Source organism: Podarcis pityusensis, assembly GCF_964106645.2.
Source record: "Podarcis pityusensis genome assembly, chromosome: 13".
In the NCBI taxonomy this organism is placed as follows: domain Eukaryota; kingdom Metazoa; phylum Chordata; class Lepidosauria; order Squamata; family Lacertidae; genus Podarcis; species Podarcis pityusensis.
The window spans coordinates 15,836,325-15,847,693 of NC_138038.1; the positions used below are offsets into that span (position 1 = coordinate 15,836,325).

The window sequence follows — 11,369 nt, forward strand, 5'->3', positions numbered from 1 at the left end:
CCTTGTTTCTTCCGCCGCTCTGCCCTGCGTCTCTATGGTCACGCGGGAGACGCCGCCTCACAAGAGGAAGAGAACCAGCTAGAGCCGGGCTGAGGGAGAGGAGAGAGCGCTCAAGATGGCAGCGGCTGGAGGCGGAGGGGACTTGGACGGCGGCGGCCACGGCGGCGTCCCAGAGAGCGGCGCCCTCTCCCAGGAAGCGGAGGGCGGCCCGGACGCGGAGAGCGACTCGGAGGTGTTTTCGTGCGTGGCTCACTGCTCCGAGCTGGCCTGGCGGCAGAACGAGCAGCGGCAGTTGGGCCTCTTCTGTGACGTCACGTTGGCTTTCACCGGCGGCAGTAACGGCGGCGCGGAGCAGGAGGCGGCGGCGGAGGGGCGGAGGGAGAAGGGCGCCGGCCTCGGAGCCTCCTTCCCCAGCGCCGAACCGCCCGCTCGGGAGTTCCGCGCCCACCGCTCGGTCCTCGCGGCCGCCACCGAATACTTCGCCCCTCTCCTCTCGGGGGACTTCGCCGAGTCCCGGTCGGGCCGCGTGGAGCTGCGCAGATGGAGCTCCGAGGCCGGGCCCGACCCGGAGACGGTGGAGGCCGTCATCGGCTTCATGTACACGGGCCGCGTCCGCGTCAGCCCCGGCAACGTCCACGAGGTCCTGGAGCTGGCCGACAGGTGAGGCGGGTGGCCGGGGTTGGGGGGGGTCATGGGTTCAAGAGGAGGGCGGCTGCTTGGCGGGTTGGTAGCAGTGATCAGAAACTGAGCGGAACCTTCGTTTAACGTGGAATGATACACTTCTTTAAATATTATTCTACTATTTTTTGGGGTGGGGGTGGGGAAAATACATTCAGTGCACTGCTTCTTTTTTAAAAGAAAAGTTTGCGATTGCTGGCACGTCAAGATGTATTGGGAGTATGCTGTGTCGCACATTAAGCACAAGAACTGTATATTTATCAGGGTTGTTTTTTTGTCATCTTAATTGCCCCACCCATAGTAAAAGGGACATACTGATGTATATGGTTGACATGCCCATACTTTGAAAAGTTTTGGATCATAGTGGAATGCCGAAATAATAAAAATTCCAACAGCATAGATAGACGTCAGGCAAATGCATTCCTATTCTCCCAGACCGTTGGCCTTTAATTATCCGTGGCCTTTTAGAAGTGGGTGGGATGTATTTCTTTTTCCTCTTGGTTTTAATGTATTAATTGGGAGGTTGTCTGTTTGGTTGTAAGTTGCTTCGGGTTGCCCTGGTCAAGATAATGCAACTCAACAAATTCGATGGAATCATAGTAATATATTCCAGAGTTGTTCATTTTATCAATATTTATAGCATCTAATAAGAAGATAAGTTATAAGGATTTGATAGCACATTTTTGGTGGCACCTACTAGAAGAACAATAGTACAATGTTGGGAGAAATCTGGATAATGTGTCTTGGTATGGAAACATATGGTATATAGCAGAAAGCATATGGTATATAGCAGTATCGGAAAAAGTTTGTCCGCATACTCAAAAAAGGAAAAGCACAGCCCCAGGATGTTAGCACTGTGGGTTGGGACTTTATATGCAATGGACACTGGAGAATATGAGGCATTATCAGAAGTGGCGAGAAGGGTGTGGCTGGGGCACTGTCTCCCTTCAACTACGGACAATTAATTAGAATACACTTGGAACTATAATGCAAGATTTAGATAAGATATGTGTGAGGGATACTGTATCATTTGAATCACCTCCATGATAGTTTGTGGTTATAGATATATTTTGTATTTCATTTGTTGAGGACACCCCCCCCCGCCTCCATGTACTGTCATTTCTGTCCTCATGCATGAAAACTCTCCCTTACCATGTTCTTTGGTAGACAGAAAAATATTAACGCAGAGAGTGCTGAGCCAGTTGTACATACAGCTGAAGTAAAGACAACCCACCTAGGTCAGTGGGGTAAACTGCCAACCCCAACCTTCATATAAATACATGAAATTCTGTGATGTATGATGACTGACTGACATATTTTCCCAGTCATTTCCTTCCTTCCTACCTACCTACCTACCTACAAAGACAATCAGTCTTTCTGATTGCCAGTGTGGTGTAGTGGTTAAGAGCGGTAGATTCGTAATCTGGGCAGCTGGTTCACGTCTCCACTCCTCCACATGCAGCTGCTGGGTGACCTTGGGCTAGTCACACTTCTCTGAAGTCTCTCAGCCCCACTCACCTCACAGAGTGTTTGTTGTGGGGGAGGAAGGGAAAGGAGAATGTTAGCCGCTTTGAGACTCCTTCGGGTAGTGATAAAGCGGGATATCAAATCCAATTTCTTCTTCATAAATTTATAACAGGGCCATGAATTTATTTTTAAGATATATGTTTGCATTAAATTTGGATTTTATTTTAAAATGGGTTACTTTTTATAGGTGAATGTTTTTGAAATTCACAAGATTTAAGGAGAAGATCTGTAAGAAGGATGGGTTTCTGAAGGGGGAGAAGCTGCCCAAATGATAATGCTGTCCGGTTAGTTGTGACTTTCCATATCATGGAAGTTAGTTCTCGAAAAGGGCCAACAGTTCAGTAGTGGAGCATATGATTGTAATACATATAAGGTCTGAGGTTTAGTCCCTAGTGCATCTTTACAAAGCATATTGGAAAGCGGGACTGGAGGAAAAAAATCCGTACTTGAGTCTTTGGGAACCATTTCTAGTTGGAAAAGAGTAGACAATACAGTGGTGCCCCGCAAGATGAATGCCTCGCAAGACGAAAAACTTGCTAGACGAAAGGGTTTTCCGTTTTTTGAGTCGTTCCGCAAGACGAATTTCCCTATGGGCTTGCTTCGCAAGACGAAACGTCTTGCGAGTTTGTTTCCTTTTTCTTAAAGCCACTAAGCCGTTAATAGCCGCTAAGCCGCTAATAGCCGTGCTTCGCAAGACGAAAAAACCGCAAGACGAAGAGACTCGCGGAACGGATTAATTTCGTCTAGCGAGGCACCACTGTACTGGACTAGGTGGACCATTGGGCTGACTGGGTATAATGGTAATATACTTGTATATAGACTGAGTGGAACAATGAATTTTGCACAAGATTGGAGATGGGTGAGATGAAACCATGCAGGTGAATGTTGAGTTCTTATTAAATGTTTCTGCCCCACCTGTATAAATCATGTCCCATCTGTGTCATGGTTTTATGTGACTTTCTATTTTGTGGAGCTGAACAGTTAAAGCATCTTTAATGTAGCTACATGAAGGTGTAGAAAGGGTAATGTCGCCTGTCCCTATTAGGTGTTTGTAAAGTGAAAAGCAGGGTACAAGTTGTTAGTTATATAGTATGACGTTTCTTCACTCCTCTCTTTGAGCTATTTAAAATATATGTATATTTCTTTTGCAGGTTTTTATTGTTGCGTTTAAAGGAGTTCTGTGGGGAATTCCTGAAAAAGAAACTGAACCTCTCCAACTCTGTAGCCATCCATAGCTTGGCTCATATGTATTCGCTGAATCAACTGGCACTGAAAGCTGCTGACATGATCAGGAGGAACTTCTACAAAGTCATCCAAGATGAGGAGTTTTTCACTTTGCCATTTCACCTCATCAGAGACTGGCTTTCAGATTCAGAAATCACAGTGGACTCAGAAGAAGTTCTCTTTGAGATGGTTTTAAAGTGGGTTCAAAGAAACCCTGATGAAAGAGAAAAGTACTTTGGGGAACTCTTTAAACTTCTCCGTCTTTCTCAGATGAAGCCCACTTACCTGACCCGACATGTCAAATCTGAAAGGCTTGTATCCAGAGATGAAGCTTGCCTCAATCTTGTGTCAGAAGCAGTAGAAAGCCATGCTCTCAGGGCTGAGAATTTGCAGTTAGGCACCCTCCAACAAGTCACTTCTGCAACATGCCTGCCTCGCTTTGGGCAAAACATGGATGTTATCATGGTTATTGGTGGTGTGTCCGAGGGAGGCGACTACTTGAGTGAGTGTGTGGGGTATTTTATTGACGAAGATAGATGGGTGAATTTACCTCACATACACAATCATCTCGATGGACATGCTGTTGTAGTGACAGAATCCTATGTTTATGTAGCAGGATCCATGGAGCCTGGCTTTGCCAAAACTGTAGAAAGATACAACCCAAATCGAAATGTCTGGGAGCAGGTTTCCAATCTGATAACCAGGAAGCATTCTTTTGGCCTTGCCGAGGTAAAAGGGAGCCTGTACAGCATTGGTGGGCATGGGAATTTTATCCCTGGTTTCAAAGATGTAGCTGTCTACCACCCTGATCAAGACAAGTGGCAAAATTTGGAGTCTGCACCAAAGATACTTCGGGATGTCAAAGTAGTCACTGTAGATGACAGGTTTGTGTATATGGCTGCCCGAACCCCGGTTGACGGGGATAGTGAGGAAGGCTTAAGAGCTGTCATCATCCGATATGACGTAGATGCAAGACAGTGGCAGGATTCTGAGTCTCTGCCACTCCTGGACAACTATTGTTGTTTTCAGATGGCTGTGGCCAACACAAACTTTTACCACACAGCCTCATGTTGTCCTAGGAGCTACCCACAGGATCATGAGGAAGTCAAGAGAAAGATCTCTAGCCAGGTGTCTGATGACATTCTGGAAAGTTTACCACCAGAGGTTCTTAGTATTGAAGGGGCAGCCGTCTGCTATTACAAAGATGATGTGTTCATCATAGGTGGATGGAAGAACAGTGATGACACAGACAAACAATACAGGAAAGAGGCTTACCGCTACTGTGCTGAGAGGAAGCGCTGGCTGTTGCTCCCTCCCATGCCCCAGCCTCGCTGTCGTGCAACAGCCTGTCATGTGAGAATCCCCTTCCGGTCCTTGCATGGTACCCAGCGATATCCAATGCCGCAAAACCTAATGTGGCAGAAGGACCGGATCCGGCAGATGCAGGAGATACACCGTCATTCCTTAAGCTTGCGGAGGATGCCACGGTCACAGATAGAGTGCTAACTTGAATAAATGGAGTTTGAAAAATGCCTTTCTGTCTTGCCATGCTCAGCATGGTCCTCCAACTGTAACCTAAGCAGTTATGTTTAGGCACTGAGGATTATTGAAGGGGATCTAGTTTTCTGGGCTTTAAATAGGTTGGCAGGATTGTGAGCATCACATGTGAACTTGGATGTATTTTAGCCATAATATGGAGGTAGGCATAGTTTTCAAGCTCTTCAATCCTTTAGTTTCCCCCACAGATGGGATGCAGATATAGAGCCCAGCAAAATAATTGTTCTGGAAATCTGTAGATGTGTTCACAGATGTCCAGTGTCACAGCACAGGCCCTCCCCTCCCTTTCCCTGGAGTTTATTCCATTTAGGTGTGGGTGAAGGAGAATTTCCCAGTGTACTGGAGCTTCTCACTCCTCTTAAAGCATTTATACAGGCTGTGTGAAGTATTTTTTTACTTACTTTAAAATACTGATAAATCTCATACCATTTCAAAAGTTGCATTTTAACCTATTAGTTTTATTTGCTTTTGCAAAATTGTTTCTTTTTTTTAAAAAAAAATCTGCAATTGCTATGAATGCGCTTGCTTTTCTTAAACTTGGAGCCATGTGCAATAGTTTAATAACAAACCAACCCCTATATATTATAAGTAAAGCACAATCTTTCACAGAACTTCAAAACGTTCCTATGCTTATAAATATTTTATAGTTATATTTATCTAGAAGCATTTGCGTTTACAAAGAGATTGTGGTGAAAACCAGATATTCTAATAGTTGAATTATTTTCAGTCCTATATTAAAAGATTTCAGAGTCCTTACTTTTGAGGGTTTCACTGTAATTTTTGGTGATGCCCTTTTCTACTTTGGAGTAGTCCCATTGATTTCAATAAAATTAATATGTATATGGTTCAGGATTGTGGCCTTAAAGGAATGAGTGGAAAGACCAAAAAGATAAGCACTACAAGTCCAAATTCATAATCTGAAGGAATTGGGGGTTCATTAATGCAGGGAGAAAGCTCAATGAACTCTGTGTGTTCAGGTAAGTCTGGTTAGGAAAAAAAACACTCAACCTGCCTTTGACAATCAAATATATTTGCCTTTATGATGCTCCATTCCTTGTTCTGACTGTGTTGAGTACTTGAGACTGGTTGGAGTGGAACAGTTGCCTCAGTTATAATTTTGATAGTAAGGGTCCAAGTCTCACCAATGTCTTAATGGTGTTTTGGCAGAAAATAAAATAGAGAAAAATTATTTGAGTCTGGTGGAAGTTCTGTGCTGCTTTCGTCCCTCAAAAAAGCAAGGTGTTTGCTTTCTCTAGAATTTTGTTAATTTTATTGGAGATGTAACTTACTGGTCCAACTTAGGGGCACACTTAAGCTTTAGACCATTACAGAATTATTTCTCAGGCAGGCAAACTGCACAGTAAATAATTAATGAAACTCTGTAATATCGTAAGTTGGTCCAACAAAATATTTCATTTTACCTTTGTGAATTTTGTCCTTTTGGGATCAATGTGACCACTTTCTACTGATACCTTACCAAGTTATCCAAGGCAGGTTTCTCATTGATTTCCTCTGGCCTCATCACTTCCCTCCCCCTACCCTCCACTGACACCCAAACATACAGTGGCAGTATTTATCCTGCCCCTACTATTATCTTCAATAAATTACTTCTGGCATCATTGTTGACATGAGGCAGTTGTGCCCCCTCCACTCCACTGTCAATGTGTACAGAAGCTTAAGGTGTGATGGTAAAGTTAAAGGGAAGTCCTCAGGTGAGATCAAGACCTGAGTCATGCAGTCACTGGGCTCTTGTGTAAGTAGAATACTTGGAATAAAATTGGTCACTATTTCCAAGTTTCTCCAAAAAAGCTCAAATGTTATTTTCCCTGGTTTCTGCCCTTCCTATGTCTTTTGGTGGTTTCCCCTCTGTTAACTTGTTCAGGTTTATATGATGCTTAATTCAGGATAATTGAGATGGGACAAGGAGAAATCAGTATGTGAGAAATCTGCATTGATCAAGATTGTTATGAAAGTTAATTACAGTATTGTTAAACAGCAGGGACTTAAATACTGTCAATTCTTGTTTTCCAATTTAGCAAGAAGCATAACTCATGTCTGATACAGTGGGGTAAGTCTTTAAACTGCATGGGTGTGCACAGGTTTTCTTGACTTGCATTTGACCCTTAATAATTGCCTTTTACAATATATATTTTGGATTAGAATTCTGTGTTCATTAAATAACTGTCTTGTTATCAAGTTCAGACTAACGCAGCCTTGTCAAACAAAGGAAGTCACAAACATTTAAGAGTCCAGTAATACCCACTTGCTTGCTTTAAGATATATTGTATGCACCAGCCAATTATTTATGGAGAAGATAGATACTTCAAAAAGCTTGTTGAAAATTCAGGGCTCAAGCAGCGCTGCTAAGTCCATTGGTAGAGGTACTGATTAAGAGAAATACACAGAATCTTTGCCTAGCATCAAATTTTGGATGCATCTATATGGAAAACAAACTTTAAAAACTGGGAATTGTGGTTTTTTTACAAGGTCTGAATGTTGTATGTTAGAAATTTCTCACAGCACCAGGATTGAATGGGAAAAGCAATGAGACTTTAAGCAGTTTAAGCTTGTAGTGGAGACACGGCCCTATGTGTGTCTGTTAAATGAAACACTAGCTGAAATGCAACACAAGTTTTGAGGTTTCATGACAGATTATCTGGCCTGCGGTGCAGAATGGTTGGTAGTCACCACAAAAGAGTATAATCATATTGACTGTGTACTGTATCTGTGCAGTTGTTCAGTCTGGCTGGTAAGCTTTGCTTTTTAAATTAAATCCTATGTCACTTTGGATGTTGCTTGTGAATGCCAGTCACTTAGTATACAAGTGTCTACATGTCTTGCTTTGAGATTTCTGTTTGCATGGAGAGTTAAGAGCACACTAGAGAACAGTCCCATTGTTCCACATGTAGTGTTAAATGTTGGGACTTCTTAATGTATACTCGGATGTTAGGCTACTAACTTGCTCCGTTGTTCCGAGTGCCTCTTAGCCCCCCTGAATAGCACAGCTCATGTGCTGCATGCAAAAGTCCTATCTACTTAGTCATGTCATTCCTTGATGAAACACAGCAGTTGATAATTATTGTTGCCTGGCAAAGGGAAATCCTGTTGGACCATCCAGATTACTCCCAGTTGGTGAAGACTGATAGCTGTAGGCTACATTTCTAAACATCACTGAGAGCCCCAAATCATTGGACGTGTACTTCGCTGGCTACGATAGGGCTACTCACCATAGATAGGCCCTTTTGTTCTCAGCAACTTAAAAGACGTCAAGAAAATTGCAGTTGAGTTACAGAACAGGCAAGCATGCCAGCTGTCAGACTTGGGAAGACAATCTCTCTTAAGCTGTACTGATTCTCTGCTATGGCTGAATGCATGTTTCACACACTGCCTTCCTCTTGTGATGCTAGTGGACACAGCTAGATCTTTCTCTGATGCCTGAGCTGACATTATTACTGAAGTAATACTGTCTGTAGGTTACATAGTCTTTCCATTAGTAGATTTAAACATCTGTCTTGTGTCTGTGTATTTCCGTGAGGCTTACCCTTGCACAGTGAGAGTTAACAGTCATGTCAACGCAATGTTATTTCTGTAATCTCTGCAACATTGCCACGAATGACTCCTCTGTGCTTGCTGCAGCCTCTAACCACAGGAGGGCAGAATTCATATATAAAAATTAAGATACCAGTATTTGCAGTGTGACCAGTGGTCCGTTTTTAGGAGGCCACATAGAAGTGCTACTAGTATGAGCACCTATCATTTAATAATAATAGTAGTATTCCAGGGAAACATCTGCTCACAGAAGCCAAGCTGAATTGGCGGTATGCACATCAGTCTGTTCTGCCTCCCTATTTCTGGGACACTTGCCACAAAGCTATCCTAGTTGGAAGCCATTTTTCTCCTTGCTTCCCCTGAGCCCAGTTAAGGTGGCGTTGAATGTAAGTCTAAAAGTTAGTTGGTAGTCCCAATAATCTCTCATGGATCAGTGAACCTCGAAAACAACACATGGTTTTTTTTTTTCTTCCTCATTCCAGCCCCAATTTGCCTTGTGTCTGCTGCTTAATAAACTGGGTAACATAAGCTTCATATAATGAAAAGCAGACATCCATCCCTTTGGGTAGAGTCCTTTTGAAGCTATGTCCCTAAAGTCTATTTTTTAAACCTGCAAATCAATATATGTTGTACTACGGTTCTGTAACACTAAACTTGATCTCAATAAACATTTTATTTCTCTATTTCTGTTCTGACTGCTTCGTGTTATTGCTCATAATTGTTTATGGATGTGTTCCAGAACAGTATTCCCCAACAGTCTGGGGAATTTAGATCCCATTTGTCTCCTGCCTTCAAATTCAGCTTGTGGTTGGGGCATTCTTCAGCCATGAAGGAAAGTCTTCAGTCCCCATTTTTTATCCCAGTTTTGGTCACTTGGACAAGAAGAATGAATTAAAATGGACTGCATCAAAGATAGTGACTGGGAATGTTCGGTATTCATCATTTTGTCAGTCTTGTAGCTGTAGAAAATTGACAAAAGCTTAGCCTACCTGTCCAAGCTGTCTTATGTTAGCAAATTACTGTGGGTTGGACTGCAATTAAATTAGTTGCACTTTGGTTTCATTGAAATCAATGTGAAGTTAGTCATAATGAACTTAAGTTTTCATGTAGCCTGGATAACTCAGTTGGTTAGAGCATGGTGCTGCTAACATCAAGATGGCAGGTTTGATCCCTGTATGGGACAACTGCTTATTCCTGCATTGCAGGGGGTTGGACTAGATGATCCTCAGGGTCTCTTCCAACAATTCTGTGTTTCTATTGATCATAACGAGGCCTATGGAAAATTAGTCTAGCTCCAAGCTATTGGGGTGCAATAAATCCAGTATTGGCAAGCATATAGGAATTTAGAATGTTTCTATAAAAAGCGCAAAAGTCTGAAATTCTCTTCTGGGAGTACCCATAAGAACAAAAAGCACTGGTTTTAGCAGATTTGGTGTACGTACTCCAACAAACATGTTTATATTGACACCTGGGTTTGAGGGACGCAGGTGGCGCTGTGGGTTAAACCACAGAGCCTAGGACTTGTCGATCAGAAGGTCGGCGGTTCAAATCCCCGCGACAGGGTGAGTTCCCATTGCTTGGTCCCCGCTCCTGCCAACCTAGCGGTTCGAAAGCACGTCAAAGTGCAAGTAGATAAATAGGTACCACTCCGGTGGGAAGGTAAACGGCGTTTCTGTGCGCTGCTCTGGTTCGCCAGAAGCGGCTTAGTCATGCTGGCCACATGTCCCGGAAGCTGTACGCCGGCTCCCTCTGCCAATAAAGCGAGATGAGCGCAGCAACCCCAGAGTCGGTCACGACTGGACCTAATGGTCAGGGGTCCCTTTACCTTACTCCAAACAAACATGTTTATATTGACAGCTGGGTTCCACTCTGGGTGGCTTCCAACAAAATATTAAAATACAATAGCGTGTTAAACATGAAAAGCTCCCCTAAACAGGGCTACCTTCAGATGTCTTGGCCTAGAATTCCTTGGTTTTCATAACGAAAGGCAGTGAATTGAGTCAAACCCCCTGGCCCATCTTGCTCAGTGACCTGCTTGAGACATCCTCCAAGAGACTCAGGCCGGAGTATGAGATTCCACTGAGCTAGGGCCCTTTCACCTTCCCCCATAGACGTCCACGTGGAGAATCTGGAGCAGGACCTGCACTTGAAACAAGCAAAGGTGGTATGCAGAGGGAGGAAGTGTCACGTGGCGGGGCCAGCTTGCCTGCTCTTCTGCGACACCTACAGCCTCCACGGCGAACTACACACTGTTTTGGACTAAGTACATACACTTCGAACACCTTCCAGCCTTCGGAAGAAATAAACAGAGCAGAGGCAGGTCTTGGGTTGCGCCGCTGTTCAGCCTGGACATCTTTCATCGGCCCTTAGAAACAGTGCAAAACAGTGATCCCAGCGCAGACGGCATTTCCTCTTGTCGTACTTCCTGGCCTTAAGGATTTTGGGAAGGATTTCCACGTGAGAGGGAGGAGGCACTTATTTAATCATCCGCTCGGTTGTTTCCTAACGGAACGATGCAGCCCTTAAAATAAAAAAAATCCCTTTGCAAATGCTATTTTATATGCTTTATGGGAGGGGGGGGGGGAAACAACTACAAAACCACAAGTGCACAGAGTGAGGTAAGAAGAAAAAACAAGAAATACAATCCATGTAGAAAACAAAAGATACTGTGTACGGTGCCAAAAAAAAGAAGAAAAATTGTCATTGTAGTTAACCAGATCTCTTTGCAAATCACAATAGAAGAGACAAATGAATGCCTGCCAATATCTATCTGTCTGTCTGTCTGTCTGTCTGTCTATCTATCTATCTATCTATCTATCTATCAGGTGCTTCAC

The 11,369-nt window shown here is 43.6% G+C and overlaps 1 protein-coding gene across 1 annotated transcript; it reads left to right on the forward strand.

The window, feature by feature from the left end:
• Window positions 1-9,218, forward strand: KLHL11 (kelch like family member 11). Its single transcript, XM_080976726.1, has 2 exons — window positions 1-660; window positions 3,357-9,218. Exons 1-2 carry the CDS (start codon window positions 116-118, stop codon window positions 4,933-4,935), a joined length of 2,124 nt encoding a protein of 707 aa, XP_080832852.1. The 5' UTR covers window positions 1-115; the 3' UTR covers window positions 4,936-9,218.
• The last annotated feature ends 2,151 nt before the right edge of the window (window positions 9,219-11,369 follow it).